This window comes from Chrysemys picta, chromosome 3 (assembly GCF_011386835.1).
Source record: "Chrysemys picta bellii isolate R12L10 chromosome 3, ASM1138683v2, whole genome shotgun sequence".
Lineage (NCBI taxonomy): Eukaryota > Metazoa > Chordata > Testudines > Emydidae > Chrysemys > Chrysemys picta.
In genome coordinates, this window is record NC_088793.1 from 98,940,182 (window position 1) to 98,960,428 (window position 20,247).

General features: G+C 45.3%; 1 protein-coding gene across 7 annotated transcripts in view; it reads left to right on the forward strand.

Annotated features, from left to right (window-relative positions):
- LAMA2 (laminin subunit alpha 2) overlaps positions 1 to 20,247 on the forward strand; it is a 470,353-nt gene that overhangs the window by 127,317 nt on the left and 322,789 nt on the right. For 6 of the 7 annotated variants that reach the window (XM_065588563.1, XM_065588564.1, XM_065588566.1 and 3 more), the window contains exon 2: positions 15,060 to 15,233. In XM_065588563.1, coding sequence (XP_065444635.1) covers positions 15,060 to 15,233 — 174 coding nt within the window. Of the gene's footprint in view, positions 1 to 4,309; positions 4,353 to 15,059; positions 15,234 to 20,247 lie in introns of those variants that run through there. The other variant, XM_065588562.1, reaches the window with a different exon arrangement.

The following is a 20,247-nucleotide window of genomic DNA, read 5'->3' on the forward strand; positions in this document are numbered from 1 at the left end:
TTTAGCCATTTGGGAAAACCACGGAATGTCTCCCGGATAATTAGCATCTAAGGGAGATCCAGAAAACTCAGTCATGGCAGCTACTCAGACTGGCGCCTTTTCAATCATATCATGAAATATAGGAAATGTGGAAGCTGTTGCACAGTAGATTAGAATAGAAGACAGACACAAGTTTGGGATTCCTGCAGCATGTCCCACATAGCTCAATACGATCTCTCAGGGGTCCTTTCAACTTCTCCTCATTAGGCTTAGTTGGCTGATCAGAACCATGATATTACTCTCGGATGGGCTTCAAAGACAGTCATGGAGCTGTCTGATTAATAGCTTTGAACATGCTGCTGTTTTCTTCAGATACTCTTTTGGTAGTTACTGCATTTTGCATTAATTGTTTAATTTCTACAACAATATATATAGGGTGAGATTTTCAAAGGTGCCTAAGGGAATTTGAAAGTTAATGCGGTCTGAGCACCTCACTCTCTCAGGGTATGTCACACAGCCCATGGCAGCAAGCCGCCCAGCCCAGGTCAGCACGTTTGGGTTAGTGGGGCTCACACTAGAGCTCTAAAAATAGCTGTGTACACAATGCTTTGAAGTTGTGGTTGGAGCTGGAGCTTGGGCTCTCAAGCCCAACCCCCGCCCTCCCCAGGCTTGTGTAGCTGTACCCTTATTCTCCCTTGAAAATCACAGTCTGAAAGTACCACTAATTCTGTTCTATGCTTGTAGGGTCTTTGGTATATAAATATTCTATTGAGCCCCAAAAGAAAACCAACGAGGTTCTCTAATTGAGCTCTAAATATGCTGTTAAGAATATTCTTCCTGTCTCGATGGTTTGTGAGGACAGAATTCCTGGGGAGTATTTTTACCTTTAATATACCTTAGTCCCAGTCATATCAGGAAGTTCCATTGCTTTTATTGCTCCCTGCATGGGACAAGACAGGATAAATGGGTAAAGTGATGATGTAATAGGACTCACATTATTACTGCATGAGTGCCTCCTCCTGGCCAGGTGTGGAATAGCAGCTTTCTTCCTATATGGGCACTTCTGCTGATGGTCATTCCATCACTGCAGTAGTCTCTTTCCCCATCATTCATGGTGCTTTCTTTTTGTGACTCAGCTCCGACTAGGTCATTTTATGGTTCCCCCCACTTCTGGGGTATCAAAGTCTCGCTAGGCCAGCTGTCCAGATGGTACCTCCAGCAGTCCTGCACCACTTCCCAGTGGCTGGGAGGAGGAAACTTGGCCCTTCCTCTACACTGGGTTCCAGTTCACAGACCCTATAACCAGTAGCCAAGGTCTATACAGTCACTATCCATGCTGCTGGTTCCCTGGGTTGCTTCCTACCCTGCTTTCTCAGGCTTTCTTTCTTCACAACTCCCAGGTGTGACCCTTCTTCCAGGGCTAGGATCCCAGACTTATTCTCCCACCTGGGTTTCCTCCTCCCTAGTTTCTCTGCTCCCAGAGAGTAACTGCAGACTCCCCTGCTATAGCCCCCTCACTACTACCAACATCCCGTCTTTATATTCTTTATCCAATCTTTGTTGTTGTTGTTGTTGTTCTTTCATAATCGTCTCCTCCCCCCAGGCTCCATCAGCGATTAGCATTTATAAATCTCAGGGCCTCCCTTCAGGTGCAATTGTAACAGTTAATTGGCCTCTTCTGGGCCACCTTAACCCCTTCAGGTATGATGTCGGGTGAATACCCCATCACATATTGGTTATTGGGTAAAGTCCTGGCTCTGCTGAACTCACTGAGTGTTCCATCATCGACTGCAATACGGTCAAGATGTCATCCATTATCTGTTTTGCCTTCTATGCTTTGTAAACCAATTTGCTGCCACATGTCTGAGAGATGAGATCTGGGTTCTTTTCCTAGCTTTGTGGCAGACTTCCCTTGGGGTGATCAAGTATCTGTGTGACCCAGTATCTCTTTGTGACTCAGTTCCTAATCTGTAAAATTGGGGTAATTGAGGTGTTGTATAGCTAAACCAATGAAGTTTCTATGGTCCTTTGAGCTACTTGGATGTCAGGGGCCATAGAACTGCCCTAGAAATTATCACTAGATAATCAATATTTCCTTTTCCAGATGCCCCCACTATTGTGAGCAGTCTTGTTTAGTGCTAGAAAATGCCTGTTACTTTGAGTTTATTGCTGTGTATTTTGACTTGAAGATGAAAATACTATTTTTAAAAATGTATTGTCCTACAGTACAAAGAGAAATTTTCTTTCTTTTGAGGGAGAGAAGAGAATGGGACTATTTAATACTATATGAACGGTTAGAGCAGCAAACATGAACTGGAACTACAGTACGTGCGCTCTGATGTTGTTTGCAGCTGTGTAAATGGGTTTAGTGTCATTTTTTCCAGTCTGCAAGCACTGTCATGTCTGGACGGTTTTTTTTTTTTTTCAAATTGGAGTTATTTTCCAGTTGTATAAAACTCTTCATCTACATTGTGGATCGAGTGCATTAAGTTACTCCCCGTGGTGCACAGCTGGAAACCATTCTTTGCGGCAACATTTTGTTTTGTTTTGTCCCAGTTTTTTTCTACCCACTGTGTTCCCACACACTAGCATAGCTTAGTACTACAACAGACAAGTATCTCTTTTTTTCCACTGACACTTCTTAGAACATCTTAAATTGGCATGTTCTCTTTTGTCTTTTTAATACAAATTCAGTGGCAAACAGCTCTGCTTGCTTGCACGAAGATTTCAAAGTACTTTGCAGAGTAGGAAGACTGGTTTGAAAAGTTAGACACATTTAAGCAGACTGTTTTCTTTTGCTGCTTTGAAGAGACGAGAGATGTTTTAAGAAAAAGATTGGGGGAAGTATACTATGTCCAATAGTGGTGTGTTAAAAGAAAGCATGGGGACACAGGTCTCAGCAGAACTTTATTTAAGAAAAAAGTGGTAATAAAACCCTTAGGTGCTTTATGAGATATTAATGAATATATAGTAAGATCTTTAGGGGCAGGGACTGCTGTTTTCTGTCTGTTTGTACAGCTCCTAGCAAAATGGGATGCTGACCTGGTTGAGATCTAGGTGCTACCACAGTCTAAATGTTAAATAATACATACACATATGTAATACAATGAAGTGTTTCTTAGTACTGAATGTAAGGCTTTCTCCATGAACCTCCCTGTGCCATCTGCCATCAGCCAAATTAAAGGCAATGTCTAGGGGACTGGTCTGACTGCAATTATTTGCAATGAACTGGTTATGTGAAATACAAAATAAAACCAAAAAATATGTTCTAAATATCAAAATAGCATATGTTAGAATGGTTAGAAGATTAATGTGAAAGGTATTTTTTGTATTTACTTGGATTCATATTCACATTTGTAAAAAACAGATTTCAGTAGGTGCTCCTTGACATATTTTAAAAATAGTTATGCTAGTAAGACTGCTACAGAGACCACCACCAACTTGTGCCCAACAATTAACATATAATCATCCAACAGTTGAAGACATAGTTAACATATTTGATTTATCTCCAGAGTCCTCCCAGTCCCTCACAGATAGGAAAATCAGCTGGGCGCTGAAGGTCAATCAGCTAGGACTATTTTGGACCATGTTGGGAGTGAGTTGAACAGCTGAGAGGGATCCTTACAGAAAATATCCTGCACTAGCTACCCTCTCCTTTTATGAGTGGGGCTCCAGATCAGGTGTCTTTGCTGATCTCAACTGTGGTCTTGTAGCATAGGAAGAGAGGATCTCCTAGATAAGTAGGTAATAGGATAGTGCTAAGACATCCATTCCATTGATACTCATTGGGGTGAATTTTACAAGTCTGGAGTACTGAGAAAGTCTTAAGTAGATAAAGGAGAAACATTTGAAATCTAGGTCCTTCAGTTTCCTGTATGCTACATCCTGGGTGCTATGAGTCAGTCTAAATGGCCAAGCTCTCCCCACTTCCAGCACACTTAAAAGCACAGCAGTGCTTTGGGAGGGAGTGGCTGCAGAGGGGCATTTCTGCAAGGAGAGCTTGAATACTTTCTGTGGCTTGTGAAGAGAACTTGCTGCTGTCCTGTGAAAAGCTGCAGTGTGAACAACCTTGTGCGCCTGGAAAACTCTGCTGGGTAGTGCAGAAGAAGAGAATCACCCTTTAGTCTGGAGCAACAGAGCAGGTTGATCTCATAAATCAGCTGTATCAAGGCAAACTGAAGGACTATGTAAGATGTCTAGAATGTGGCTATGAGGGCTGGAGAATTGATACTTACCTGGATATTCCATTGGTCATCAGACTTTATGGCTCCAACCAGGCCTTTGCTAGCATGGTGTGTACTCTTATGCTGACAGCTAGTACATCCATACACACATAGAATACATAATGCGACAGTGGTATAATTTCTTACATGGTGAGTATCATCCTAGATACTCCATCTTGGGGTGTTCGTCTTTGTGCAGTGAACCAGCTAGCAAGTTCTAGAAGATTTTTTTTAACCCTTCAATGAGTCCTACTGGTGCATGTATAAGGGGAGGGGAAATGCAACTATTTTGCCTTGAGGTTACAATAATTTATTATTTTCTTTCTGATAGAATTTTCAATATTTGCCCTAGGTGTCTCTTGTGAAAACACTGATGTTCTTTTGATTGACTGGTGTTTTTTTTATTAGCACTTCTATTAGCTTTTGTTAGCACTGTTGGAAGGTTTAGTGAAAGAACAGGACATCTACCTACTGAAATTTGGTTACTAGTTTAATCTCTGTGTTGGTTTTTATAATTTAAGAGTTTAAAAATAACACGTCCCTTATTCATTTGACAAGCATTCTGTAATTCTAATGATAAAAATTCCATTATGCCTCTATTTTCTTTATTAATAATTTTGCACTAGCATTAGTGATATTGGCAAATGTATAAAATGTAGGGAATAACGTTTAATCACCTGCTTTCCACAAGAAAAGTAATTTGCATAATGTTTCATACCACTGTTGTGGTTTTAAAAATAAATACTTGATGGAATTATTAAAAATGGGCGATAAGTCAAAGAATTTTTATCCCAGAAATATTAAATATTTTAAAGCAATGCAAATATTAGGGTTATAAGTTGCTTTATATTTATTTTATTATTTATTACATTTATTTTTAAATGTTAATGTTCTCCCTTGTATTTAGTGAGTTGGCACTGTTGTAAAACATTAACATAATTCTTTCAATTTCTTAACAAAAGAACTGCTATCTCCAGGTTAGCTACCAGTGTAGCTTGAGTTACAAAGGGCACTTAATATTTTAAAGCTTTGGATGCCAATCTTCAGGGTAATAACAAGGATAAGAGACATTCATCAGATAACTTTAAAAATAGGATGGGAGTAAAGAAAATTTTCTGAGTGCCTCTCAACATTTTTCCAAATTTTGTGGTACTTCTTACACCTAACTGGAAGTGCATTTGAAATTGCAGTTTCAAGATGTTGCAGATATTGGTGTGTTAAATGGCTCTCTCTTTCATTGTTTTTTAAACTGTATTTCAGGAAATTTTCAATAATACAACAAACAAGGAATTTTGTCTTTTTTGCATTTTTATTGATACAGTGAATAGAGACTTTATATATAGACTTTCTAAGTAGAATATATATATATTGTGACAAAGTTCCTCCTCTATCTTGGTGGGTCCTGTGCTTATTGGCGGATTTTCTTGCCTCAGAGATTCATCATGTGGGTTGGGGAACAGCCCAGAGACCTTCCCCTCTGGAAGAACCCACAGTCCAGGTCAATTGGGAGGTTTGGGAGGAACCCAGGCCCGCCCTCTACTCCGGGTTCCAGCCCAGGGCCCTGTGGACTGCAGCTGTCTATAGTGCCTCCTGTAACAGCTGCATGACTGCTACAACTCCCTGGGCTACTTCCCCATGGCCTCCTCCAAACACCTTCCTTATTCTCACCATAGGACCTTCCTCCTGATGTCTGATAACGCTTGTGCTCCTCAGTCCTCCAGCAGCACACCCTCTCACTCTCAGCTCCTTGCGCCTCTTGCTCCCAGCTCCTCACACTCGCACCACAAACTGAAGTGAGCTCCTTTTAAAACCCAGGTGCCCTGATTAGCCTGCCTTAATTAATTCTAGCAGCTTCTTCTTAATTGGCTCCAGGTGTCCTAATTAGCCTGCCTGCCTTAACTGGTTCTAGCAGGTTCCTGATTACTCTAGTGCAGCCCCTGCTCTGGTCACTCAGGGAACAGAAAACTACTCATCCAGTGACCAATATGTTTGCCCTCTATCAGACTCCTGTACCCCACTGGTCTGGGTCTGTCACATATCCCTCCCCACTGCTCAACGCCAAGGGGTTGGGCAGCTTGGGACGCCAGACAGTGCACACGTGACAAGCCATCGGCGTTGCCATGACGGCTCCCTGCTCTGTGTTGCGGAAATGAAAGGTTGGAGGGATAAGAACCATCTGGTCACCCTTGTGTTCTTCTCCTTGTTCCGCTGCATCCATTGAAGAGGGGCATGGTCGGTCACGAGGACAAATCTGCACTTGAGCACATAGTAGCGCAATGTTTCCATGGCCCATTTTACAGCGAGGCATTCTCTCTCCACCACTGCATATTTTTGTTCCCTTGGAAGGAGTTTCCGACTGAGGTATAGAATTGGGTGTTCCTCCTCCCGGACCATCTGTGATAGAATGGCCCCCAACCCTACTTCCGATGCATCCGTCTGCAGGATAAACTCCTTGGTGAAATCAGGGGCTATCAGTACGGGGTTACTGCAGAGGGCAGTCCGTAGGTCTATGAATGCTTCCTCTGCTGCGTAAGACCATCTCACCAGATCAGGTCCACGGGCTTTCACTAGGTCTGTCAGGGGGCTTGCCCTTGTGCGAAAGTGGGGGATAAATCATCGGTAATACCCCACCACACCTAGGAACGCCTGGACTTGTTTCTTGTAACTTGGTCGGGGCCAATTTTGGATGGCCTCTAACTTGTTTACTTGGGGTTTTACCAGACCTTTTCCCACAATGTAGCCAAGATATCTGGCCTCTGTAAACCCTACAGCGCACTTGGCAGGGTTTGCTGTAAGGCCAGCTCGCCTGAAGGTATCGAGGACTGCCTCCACCTTCTCCAGGTGGGTTTCCCAGTCTGGGGTATGAATGACCACATCGTCCAAGTAGGCAGCAGCATAACTGTTATGCGGGCATAATAGCTTGTCCATGAGGTGCTGGAAGGTTGCTGGGGCTCCATGTAGTCCAAAAGGGAGGACAGTATATTGAAAAAGACCCTCTGGTGTACGGAACGCAGTCTTTTCCCTTTGCGTTTTCTGCAAGGGGAATCTGCCAGTACCCCTTTGTCAAGTCTAGGGTAGTCAAGTACTGGGCGTTACCCAGATGGTCCACTAGCTCATCTATGTGAGGTATGGGGTACGCGTCGAACTGGGATACTTCGTTTAGTCGCTGGAAGTCGTTGCAAAATCTTGTGGTGCCATCAGGTTTGGGCACCAGCACGGTTGGGCTGGACCACTGACTGGGATTCTTCGATGATCCTCAACTCCAGCATTTTTTTTACTTCTGCTTTTATTTCCTCCCTTTTTGCCGCTGGCACCCTATAGGGCCTCATTGTTACTCTGGCCCCAGGGTTTGTGACGATGTGGTGATATGTCTTGGTTGTTCGACCCAGTTTTGTCGAGAACACATCTTGGTTCCGGAAGATCATCTCAGACACCTCATTCTTCTGGTCACGTGTTAAATCAGGAGCATCTGTTTGGAAGGCTTGTTTTCCTGGGTTAGGTCTTTTTGGACTGTTGTGCATGCCTCTTGTGCATGCCAGGGTTTCAGAAGGTTAACGTGATAAATCTGTTCTTGTTTTCTGCGTCCTGGCTGCCGCACCTTGTAGGTTACTTCCCCCACGGGTTCAACCACCTCATAGGGCACCTGCCATTGGGCCGAAGCTTGCTTTCTGCCGTGGGTAAATAAATAAATAAATAAATTAATGGAGATATCCCATCTCCTAGAACTGGAAGGGACCTTGAAAGGTCATCGAGTCCAGCCCCCTGCCTTCACTAGCAGGACCAAGTACTGATTTTGACCCAGATCCCCAAGTGGCCCCCTCAAGGATTGAACTCACAACCCTGGGTTTAGCAGGCCAATGCTCAAACCACTGAGCTATCCCTCCCCCCCAACAGCATAACCTGATCCCCTGGTTGGAACTGTCGCACTTTTGCCTGGTGATTTGTAATGGGTTCGCTGGGCCTCCTGTGCCTTCTCCAAATGTTCCCGTACAATAGGGGTAACCCGGGCTATCCGGTCTCGCATCTGCATTACATGCTCTATTATATTTCTCCCCTCATTGGGTTCCTCTTCCCAGATCTCTTTGGCGATATCTAGTATGCCACAGGGGTGACGCCCATATAATAACTCGAAGGGGGAAAACCCAGTTGAGGCCTGAGGTACCTCCCAGATAGCGAACATAAGGTAGGGTGGTAGGGTGTCCCAATCCTTCCCGTCCCGACTTACCACCTTCCTTATCATAGCCTTGAGGGTTCGGTTAAACCTTTCTACCAACCCATCAGTCTGCGGATGGTAGTCCGAAGTTCTCAGGGTATGTATATGGAGCAGCGTACAGAGGTCCTTCATTAGCTTCGACATAAATGGGGTTCCTTGGTCGGTTAATATCTCCTTCGGTAGCCCCATTCGGGCAAAGATCCCCACCAGCTCTTTGGCTATAGTTTTAGAGGCCGTGTTCTGCAGGGGGGCGGCTTCTGGGTAGTGAGTAGCATAGTCCAAAACAACAAGTATATATTGGTGGCCCCGAGCCGTCTTCTCCAGGGGTCCCACTAGGTCCATGGCTATGCGCTCGAAGGGGACCTCTATGATGGGAAGGGGTACTAAAGGTGCCCTCAAGTGGGGACGGGGACTGTGCAGCTGACACTCCGGGCAGGAGGCACAGTACCTCCGCATTTCATGTACTCCGGGCCAGAAGAACCGTCGTAGGACTCGTGCCAGGGTCTTCTCTACCCCCAAATGCCCCTGCAAAAGATGACTATGAGCAAGACTGAATACAGCGTTCTGGTGTTTTTGAGGTACTAGGATCTGCTGTACCTTCTGCCCCTGTACTGGTGCAAGAGATCCTTCTTCATTATGAAGTAGGGTCCTGGTCCCTGGGTTTTCCCTTCCACGGGGACTCCATCTATTTCAGTCACCTCCTTCCTAATGTTGTCATATCTTGGGTCTTCCGCCTGGTCCCGTCCAAAATTTCCTCTTCCGGGGCTAATCTGCCCAAGATCTAGGGGCCCAGTCTCTGTTGCCTCTACTGGTTCAGAAGCATTAGGGTGGGGGTCAGACTCAGGTGCTTCTCCCTCCTGCGTGGCCTCCTTTTCAGCTGCGCGGGTCTGCCTACCTACAAGAGCGATCCTCTGTCTTTGGGTCAGTATTCGGGTTCCCAAGCCTTCGTTGCCCTTCTTTCCCTTTTTGTCTTTCTACCCTGTCTGGGAGTGGAGAACAAATCTGGGGATATTTCAGAGAAGATTGGGGGTTGACAGTCTGCTGTGGATGCCTCACCAATTTTAGGGTCCCCATCTTTCTCCAATCCCCCTACTGGGAGTAAGATTCCAAACCCTGGGAAGTCCCTCCCTATGAGCACCAGGTATGGGAGTTTAGGGACTACACCTGCTGCTACCTCAGTAGTGTTCCCTTGGATCTCGATTTTTACTGGGATGGTGGGGTAGTAACTAACTGGCCCATGGACACGTTATCCCCGTACGTTTAGCCTGCAACAGCTGACTACGCTTCACGAGCTTCCCTGAGATAAGCGTGATAGCACTCCCCGAATCAACCAGTGCTGTGGTCCCTACCCCATTTAGTTTCATTGGTCTGGTATACATGTGTGGGGTTAGTGAGACCCCCACAAGGTGGATTAGGGAGCATGGATCTGCCCAGTTCCCCAGGTTACACTGCATAGGCTCCTCAGCATTGGGACACTGTGCAGCTATGTGTCCCCACTCCCCGCAGGCATAATATCTGTATGGAGCCCTAGGCGTTCCCCGGTCTCTTGGTTTGGGCAGTCTAACATCACGATCCTCTTCTCCCTCAGTGCTCCGACTCTTTGTGGCCTCTGATGGGCCTTCAGCCTCTCTCTTTTTCCACCTGGGCCCTCCTGGTGGCCCAGTCACCCAAACTTTAGGGCTTGGTGCTGCTAGGTTAACCCGGTGTGCCTCTTCCTTAACTGGTCGGGTCAGCTCCCTCACTGTCCTTCGCCTCTCTACCAGGAAGACAACCTCGTCATAGGTGGAGGGCTCGTTCTGGTTTACCCAGGCACGAAGGTCTGGTGGTAGTCCCCTCATGTATCGGTTGATGACCAGAACTGCTAGTATCTCTTCCGGACTCCGGGACTCTGTTTGCAACCACTTTCGCGCGAGATGGATGAGGTCATACAATTGGGACCGCAGGGTTTTTTCTTCCTGGTACCTCCAACCGTGATACTGCTGGGCCTGCACTGCTGTCGTTACCCCAGATCTGGCCAGGATCTCTGCTTTCAGCTGGGGTAGTCTGCCGCAGCCTCTTCAGGCAGATCATGGTAGGCCTTCTGGGCCTCCCCACACAGGAATGGGGCAAGGATGCCAGACCACTGATCTCGAGGCCAGGCCTCCCGTAGGGCTGTCCTCTCAAAGGCCAGAAGGTATGCCTCTACATTATCCTCCTGTGTCATTTTCTGCAGCCAATGGTTGGCTCGTATGAGCCGCATCCCATCATGGCCGCGATTCAGCTCTGTAAGGGACTTTACCGGGTTTACCAGTTCCCGCAGCATAGCTCGGTCTTGAGCAGCTTGGTCCATCAGCAGGCGATTAGTCTCTTGCTGCAGCCGCACTGCCTTCTGTTGGGCGGCTGCCTGGACACGGGTAGCCTCCTGCTGGGCCGCCGTAGCTTGTATCAGTGCCCGCACTACGTCATCCATTGTGGTGAAAAAAAATAAACCCTCTCCCTTTTTTTTGTTTTTGTTTTTTTTTAAATCACCCTCCTTCTTCCGCCGCGCTGTGCACCCCAAGATCCCACTTCTGACACCAGTGTGACAAAGTTCCTCCTCTATCTTGGTGGGTCCTGTGCTTATTGGCAGATTTTCTTGCCTCAGAGATTCACCATGTGGGTTGGGGAACAGCCCAGAGACCTTCCCCTCTGGAAGAACCCACAGTCCAGGTCAATTGGGAGGTTTGGGAGGAACCCGGGCCCGCCCTCTACTCCGGGTTCCAGCCCAGGGCCCTGTGGACTGCAGCTGTCTATAGTGCCTCCTGTAACAGCTGCATGACTGCTACAACTCCCTGGGCTACTTCCCCATGGCCTCCTCCAAACACCTTCCTCCTGATGTCTGATAACGCTTGTGCTCCTCAGTCCTCCAGCAGCACACCCTCTCACTCTCAGCTCCTTGCGCCTCTTGCTCCCAGCTCCTCACACTCGCACCACAAACTGAAGTGAGCTCCTTTTTAAAACCCAGGAACCCTGATTAACCTGCTTTAATTGATTCTAGCAGCTTCTTCTTAATTGGCTCCAGGTGTCCTAATTAGCCTGCCTGCCTTAACTGGTTCTAGCAGGTTCCTGATTACTCTAGTGCAGCCCCTGCTCTGGTCACTCAGGGAACAGAAAACTACTCATCCAGTGACCAATATATTTGCCCTCTACCAGACTTCTGTACCCCATTGGTCTGGGTCTGTCACAATATATACACCATTTTTAATAATTCCATTGATCACTGACTCTTCTTTTGAGTGGCATCCTTAAGTCTCAAATTATTTAGTTGGGGATTGGTCCTTCTTTGAGCAGGAGGTTGGACTAGATGACCTCCTGAGGTCCCTTCCAACCCTGATATTTTATGATTTATGATTTATGGCTGAGAAGAGCTACAGTTCCATGCTAGAGCCCCACTAATGGTGTTAGTCTCCGGAAAAGGAGCAGGGAGGAACTGTAGGGGATAGACATTTGGTCCTACCTCTTCTTGCTCCTTTTGAGGAGGCTAACAGCATTGATAGTGCTAGTACAGAGTCATGCCACTCTCCACCATGTTGGGGTGACCCAAACTAAGCCATGAAAGCTCCATACACCCGGCCCCATACATCTGCACAAGGGAAAGAAGCGGGATAACCATATATCTGGCTTTAAAAGCAGGTTCATAGTTTGTCCAAATAAGGTACAAATAAATTGCAGTGCATAAATTCTGGGTGCTGTTTACTGGGACTTGGCAATGTCTTCTGCATCCATAATTCAAAATGCAAATTGGGGGGTCACAGAAGGTGCACCCTGAGAAAAATGTGTTCATTGCTTCTCAATACTTCAAAAGCATAACAGGGAACTTTAATGTTAAATTGCACAAATGCAGCCCGAACTGTAGGAAAGATGACTATCATCTTGGCTCCAAAAATGGCCTCTCTTGCGATCAACACCTGAGGCTGACAGGCTTTTGTCAAGAGAGACAACCTGTGATCTGCCCTATAAAAATTACACTTCCTGTTCTAAAATGTCAATCTCAATGAAAAAATAACCAACACCCTTTCGAAAGAAGGGGGTGGCTGCGTAAAACAGTATGCAAATATGTGTTTATCAACTGTGATAAAATCCCAGCTCCAAAGCTGGGTGACTCACTAGCAACAAAGCTCAAGTGCTGGGTATGTGGCAGAAGCATGCATGCATTTTGTGCAACTTCTGTGCTCTTCCTGTCAGCTCCATTCTTACGAGCCAGCAGGGAATTGAAAGTGACAAGTTTTCTTCTCTCTGAAGCACTGGGACCTTAACAGTGTCTCTTTAATGAAACATCTAAGAATATGATGATTAACCAGGCTCTGCCTCATATAATAATAAATATCTAGCTCTTGTATAGCATTTTCACTAGTAGGTTTCAAAGTAGTTTGTGTGTGTAAATTTAACACACACAACATACATGTGCATATATAAAGTATCTGTATAAATAAAATATAGAGTGAGAATGTCTACAACATCGTGTGAATATACAGTTGTCAAAGTGAGCGAGAGACAGGCATGCTGTAGTCTTTTTCTGCTATTATCTGTCACCTTCTCCATTACTTCTCAGGGTTTATTTTCACCAGATCATGTGCTGGAATTCTTTTTGTACAGTACCATATTCTCTTCTTATGCTGGGATCCCATTTGAGGAAGCTAGTTGCTGCATTCAAAGCAGAGTGCCAGTCTTCATGTTGTGGCTAACTGATCACTGGCTTCTATGTTATTAACATTACACAGCCTCAAGATGGAATAAGGAGGCAGTAAGTCAAAGTGGTTCTACAGCTGTTCACAATTCATTTGCGCTTGCAACGCTTACACGGTCTTTAGCATGCAACCCTATTGTAGATAGCAATAAATATCACTGAGCGCTTTGAATAAAAATACAAGGGGTATAACAATATAGATTTTAAAATGTAATGAAAATGGGCTGTAATCTGTAAAGAAGCAGCAAGCTGCAAACTCAATAAAATCCCAGCTATTGATTGACTGACTGTACAAATTGGACAAGTGACTAACTAATTGGATGCCTTACTCGAACAATATGTTTAACATGGTTTTAAAGTGAGCTGGAGAGTCACTAACTTATGTCAGAAGATAACTGTACCATGACCACTGAGCTCTGTAATTAAATGGCAAACAGGTTAATTGCAGGAACAGACAGGAGAACAGAGTTAGCAGATCAAAAGGAATCAGCTGCATGATGTTGTATTAATTCAGCTAGCACAGTACATCTAGGAGAAAGAGGAGAGTCATTACCAAAGGAGTTTCATAAATGTGCAATAATTTCAAGACCAGTTTTGGCAAAGGACCTATTTTGAGATTAGGTTTTATGCTCTTTAAAACTGGCAGCCGATTAAACTGTCTAGAACCAGGCAAGGGGCAGGCAGACGGTGCAAATCTCCAGATAGATCTGTCAATGTCCCAATCCAAACTACTTCCACCTGTGTTTATTTTTGTTAAATTGCAGTAATGGCAGTTTTGAGGAAGCAAAACTGCTTTCTAGCATGAAAGGTTAATGTGTAAGCTCAACCCACCACATCAGTTTGCCTCAGCAGCTCATTGTTTTTCTACAGCACACTGGATTTGATCAGCATTTGGTGGGAAGGGGAGAAGATTTTGCTTAATGATTGTTCCTCAAAGGATTTATAATCTTTATTGCTTGCTGTGTTGTTCACGTATAGGCCTTGATTCAGCAAAGCACATGCTTAAGAGCTTTGCTGAATGAGGATCACAGTATATGCAATACATATAGCAGTATGAACATTATACACACACAAAAAAACCCAACAACTATCAAAACAATACTGCACACACAATTCTTTCCCTGAGCAGAGGCTGAGAGAGAGAACAAACCATATGACAGATGTTAGTCTTGTTGCTGCATGACCTCTTGGAAAGTGCTCAGATACAATAGTGATGAAAGTGGTATAAGAACCTATCTAGAACAATAAAACAGTGAAAATATAACACAAATTATACAGTGTATGCAAGGCAAGATGGGTAATGTTCTGCCATGGAGATGAAAATAGAGTATAAGAAGTTGCACAGATAATTTTTACGTGTGATTCAAATAATGTCCAACTTGTCAGTCACTGGAGAGCTTGGATTGCTTATACACCTCTACCTCGATATAACACTGTCCTCGGGAGCCAAAAAATCTTACTGCGTTATAGGTGAAACTGCGTTATATCGAACTTGTTTTGATCCACCGGAGGGCACAGCCCCGCCCCCCAGGAGCACTGCTTTACCACGTTATATCAGAATTCATGTTATATCGGGTCACATTATATTGGGGTCGAGGTGTAATATCATTTCTGATGATACTTTCAGTAAGCTACTTTGCCCAACCTTTCAAGTAACACAGCAGTAGTGTGTTTTCAGATGTATGTAACTACCAGATATTTTTTGTAATTAGATTTTAGAATGTAGTAAGCGTGATGACGCTATTAGTAATGGCCTTTAATCAGATGTCTGAAATCTAGATTGAAAAATGGAAAGGTGTTTGATGGGGGTATATATACAGCCATTGAATCTTAGGTCTTTTGCTTTATTGCCTTAAAAAGGCTAAATATGTAGTATGTACATTTCTGTTTGTGCTACTGAACTTGTCCTGTCCTCACTTCTGTTGGTTTTTTTCCCCAGGATTATTTCCAGCAGTGCTGAACCTGGCTGTCAATGCTATCATCACAACCAATGCTACCTGTGGAGAAAAAGGCTCTGAAATGTATTGCAAACTAGTTGAACATGTACCTGGACAACCAGCAAGAAACCCCCCACAGTGTCGTATTTGTGACCAGAACAGTAGGATTCCACATCGTATGTATGCGATTTTGTTATGTTAATAGACATGCTCTTCAGAAAATATTTCTATGGGTGTTTTGTCTATGATCATTCATATTCAGGGACTTTGTGACCAAATGACTGGCAATGGATAGGGGCGGGGGAGGGCGGAGAAGGAAAAATAAATTCTAGCTCATTGGGTTGATTACTTTGGAAAATTCCTCTTGTTATGAGTAAAACAAATTTTTCGTCCCTGGGCTAGCTTTGCAAAATTCTTATCTGTAAATTAAATTAAACTCATTGGGTCAAAGAATGCATAATGTTCAGCAACTAAATCCAATATTAGAGTCTCTGAAGCTCTTACTGAGTTCATATGGATTTGTGATTGCTCGACATACATGAAAATCAGGCCATTTTTAAGGTACGTAAGTATGGGATTAGGTCCTTAATTTTAATCTGAAAATTCTGAGCTTTTTGAATAATTTACAAAATCTTAATTTGGGGTTAAGGCCAATTTTATTTATCTTAAGCCTGTTCTGTGATTTCCCCCACCTCCACCCCTTCTCAGCTTGATGTTAATTCTAATTTCACTGGCTAAAAAGCCCCCAAACCACTGAGGTTTTTTTTAACACTTCATTTTTTTAACACTACAACTGATCTTTGCTAAAATTATTACTATTTTTTTAAAGACCAACCACAGGGTAAAATCAGTTTTCAAGCATTAATTTATTATCAGGTACAAGGAGAGTTTTGTGCCTTCTACACGGGAAGTGCATACAAGGAAGACTAGAACCTAGGTAGAGCTGTATGGTAGTATTCACATATTTTCACCTGCCCTTTCAGTGACGGAGGTGAACAGCATATTAGCAGCTATTCTCCATGGTAATTCTGAAGAATTTCCTGTATGATTAAAATCACATCCTCCATTTTGGAAAGAGCCAAATATGTTAATAATAATAAAAATACATATTCTGTGATAATTCACACAGCAAACCAAACACACAGTGTGAGGAATAGATTTTGGGTTGCCACATCCCTGTGCCCTGCTCCAATCACTAGACAGCACTGTCTCATTTATATATAAAAACACACAAGTGCTATAGGTCTGTGTGTCTTTCCCTCTTATTAACCTGCAACTGTCTGGTTTTAGAATGCCTGGTCTTTCATAGCCAACCACATCTCAGTTTAAGGTTTTCATAATGTTAATCTGGCACTGTGAAGAGCCTTATTTAAACAGAGATGACTCATTAATCAGAAGTACTTGTGGCACCTTAGAGACTAACAAATTTATTTGAGCATAAGGTTTCGTGGGCTACAGCCCACTTCTTCGGATGCATAGAATGGAACATATATTGAGGAGATATATATACACATACTGAGAGCATGAAAAGGTGGGAGTTGTCTTACCAACTCTGAGAGGCCAATTAAGTAAGAGAAAAAAAACTTTTGAAGTGATCATCAAGATAGCCCAGTACAGACAGTTTGATAAGAAGTGTGAGAATACTTACAAGGGGAGATAGATTCAATGTTTGTAATGGCTCAGACATTCCCACACCTTATTCAAGTCTAAGTTGATTGTATCTAGTTTGCATATCAATTCCAGCTCAGCAGTTTCTCGTTGGAGTCTGTTTTTGAAGCTTTTCTGTTGCAAAATTGCCATCCGCAGGTCTGTCATTGAATGACCAGCCAGGTTAAAGTGTTCTCCTACTGGTTTTTGAGTGTTATGATTCCTGATGTCAGATTTGTGTCCATTAATTCTTTTGCATAGAGACTGTCTGGTTTGGCCAATGTACATGGCAGAGGGGCATTGCTGGCACATGATGGCATATATCACATTGGTAGATGTGCAGGTGAACGAGCCCCTGATGGTATGGCTGATGTGATTAGGTCCTATGATGATGTCACTTGAATAGATATGTGGACAGAGTTGGCATCGGGCTTTGTTGCAAGGATAGGTTCCTGGGTCAGTGTTTTTGTTCAGTGATGTGTGGTTGCTGGTGAGTATTTGCTTCAGGTTGGGGGGTTGTCTGTAAGCAAGGACAGGTCTGTCTCCCAAGATCTGTGAGAGTGAGGGATCATCTTTCAGGATAGGTTGTAGATCTTTGATGCGCTGGAGAGGTTTTAGTTGGGGGCTGAAGGTGACAGCTAGTGGTGTTCTGTTATTTTCTTTGTTGGGCCTGTCTTGTAGGAGGTGACTTCTGGGTATTCATCTGGCTCTGTCAATCTATTTTTTCACTTCAGCGGGTGGGTATTGTAGTTTTAAGAATGCTTGATAGAGATCTTGTAGGTGCTTGTCTCTGTCTGCGGGATTGGAGCAAATGCGGTTGTATCTTAGAGCTTGGCTGTAGACAATGGATCGTGTGGTGTGTTCTGGATGGAAGCTGGAGGCATGTAGGTAAGTATAGCGGTCAGTAGGTTTCTGGTATAGGGTGGTATTTATGTGACCATCGCTTATTAGCACAGTAGTGTCCAGGAAATGGACCGCTTGTGTGGATTGATCTAGGCTGAGGTTGATGGTGGGATGGAAATTATTGAAATCATGGTGGAATTCCTCAAGAGTTTCTTTTCCATGGGTCCAGATGATGAAGATGTCATCAATGTAGCGCAAGTAGAGTAGGGGCATTAGGGGACGAGAGCTAAGGAAGCGTTGTTCTAAGTCAGCCATAAAAGTGTTGGCATACTGTGGGGCCATGCGGGTACCCATAGCAGTGCCGCTGACTTGAAGGTATATATTGTCCCCAAATGTGAAATAGCTGTGGGTGAGGACAAAGTCACAAAGTTCAGCCACCAGGTTAGCTGTGACATTATCGGGGATACTGTTCCTGATAGCTTGTAGTCCATCTTTGTGTGGAATATTGGTGTAGAGGGCTTCTACATCCATAGTGGCCAGGATGGTGTTTTCTGGAAGATCACTGATGGATTGTAGTTTCCTCAGGAAGTCAGTGGTGTCTCAAAGATAGCTGGGAGTGCTGGTAGCGTAGGGCCTGAGGAGAGTCCACATAGCCAGACAATCCTGATGTTAGGGTGCCAATGCCTGAGATGATGGAACGTCCAGGATTTCCAGGTTTATGGATCTTGGGTAGCAAATAGAATACCCCTGGTTGGGGTTCTAGGCATGTGTCTGTACAGATTTGTTCCTGTGCTTTGTCAGGGAGTTTTTTTAGCAGATGGTGTAGTTTCTTTAGGTAATCCTCAGTGGGATCAGAGGATAATGTAAGGTCATCCTGTAGAATGTGGTGTTAGAGAGCTGTCTAGCAGCCTCTTGGTCATATTCCAATTTATTCATGATGACGACAGCACCTCCTTTGTCAGCCTTTTTGATTATGATGTCAGAGTTGTTTCTGAGGCTGTAGATGGCGTTGTGTTCAGCATGGCAGCATGGCTGAGGTTATGGGGCAAGTGCAGGGCCGGCTCTGGCTTTTTTGCTGCCTTAGGCAAAAAAGCCCTCCGCCGCCCCCGCCCCCAGCGCGGCTAGAGCACCGGGAGGAGGGCGGAGAGCCCGCCGCCGCTCCCCGCTCTCCCCAGCGGCCAGAGCGCCAGGAGCAGGGCAGAGAGCCCGTCCGGGGCTCTCCGCTCTCCCTGGCGGCGAGCCCCTGGCGGCCAGAGCGCCAGGAGGAGGGCGGAGAGCCCAGCCGGGACTCTCCACTCTCCCCGGCGCCCAGAGTGCCGGGAGGAGGGCAGTGAGCCCGGCCGGGGCTCTCCACTCTCCCCGGCGGCCAGAGCGCTGGGGGGGGGGGAGAGAGTGGAGAGCCCCGGCGGCCAAAGCGCTGGGGAGAGATTGGAGAGCCCCTGGCGGCCAGCACGCCGGGAGCAGGGCGGCGAGCCCGGCTGGGGCTCTCTGCTCTCCCTGGCGGCCAGAGCGCCGGGGGGAGAGTGGAGAGCCCCCAGCGGCCAGAGCGCCGGGAGCAGGGCAGCGAGCCTGGTCAGGACTCTCTGCTCTCCCCAGCGGCCAGAGCGCCGCGGGGAGGGCGGCGAGCCCGCTGCGGCTCCGCTCTCCCCGGCGGCGGGAATGCCGCGGGGAGGGCGGTGAGCCCAGTCACGGCCCTGCTGTCGGGCCGGAGCGCCCCGCCGCGCCGCCCCCCTCCAGGCGCCGCCCCAAGCAGATGCTTGGTGGGCTGGTGCCTGGAGCCGGCCCTGGGCAAGTGATGTTGCTTTTCCACAATTTCAGCCTCTGCACGTTGACGGAAGCAATCTATGTAGAAGTCCAGTCTGTTGTTTCAACCGTCCGGAGGAGTCTTACTTAATTGGCCTCTCAGAGTTGGTAAGACAACTCCCACCTTTTCATGCTCTCTCGATGTGTGTGTATATATATCTCCTCAGTCTATGTTCCATTCTATGCCTCCAAAGAAGTGGGCTGTAGCCCACGAAAGCTTATGCTCAAATAAATTTGTTAGTCTCTAAGGTGCCACAAGTACTCATGTTCTTTTTGCAGATACAGACTAACATGGCTGCTACTCTGAAACCTGTCATTAATCAGAGTACCATGTAATGTAACCAGACTTTAAGTGATCCCCTTGGAATCTGTGAGTCTGGTGTGCCTGCCCTTAATTACTGTAGAAGGAAATGAACAGACTCCCTGGTTAATCGCATGTGAGCCCAAATTAAAGGGAACAGTGGGATTAGCTTACTTTGGGTGCGATTCCCCTTATCATCATAATAAAATATGGAGATATACCTGTCTCATAGAACTGGAAGGGACCCTGCCTTCACTAGCAGGACCAAGTACTGATTTTTGCCTCAGATCCGTAAGTGGCCCCTTTAAGGATTGAATTCACAACGCTGGCCAATGCTCAAACCACTGAGTTATCCCTCCCCCCATCAGTCAGATTAGTCCTTGGAGTAGCTTTTCAGTCCTGCCCCTTTTGCAAATGTTATATTATTTTCTCTCTCACATTAAATAGGGAAAACATGCCAGCAATTAATAAATGTTTTCAAATTAATTATGATTAAACTTTCATAATGGGGATTACAGTTAATTGTTCATTCATCTTCCAACCCTACTTTTCAGGACTAAATCTCATATCAGTTTGGCTGGAGGAGACTGATATCA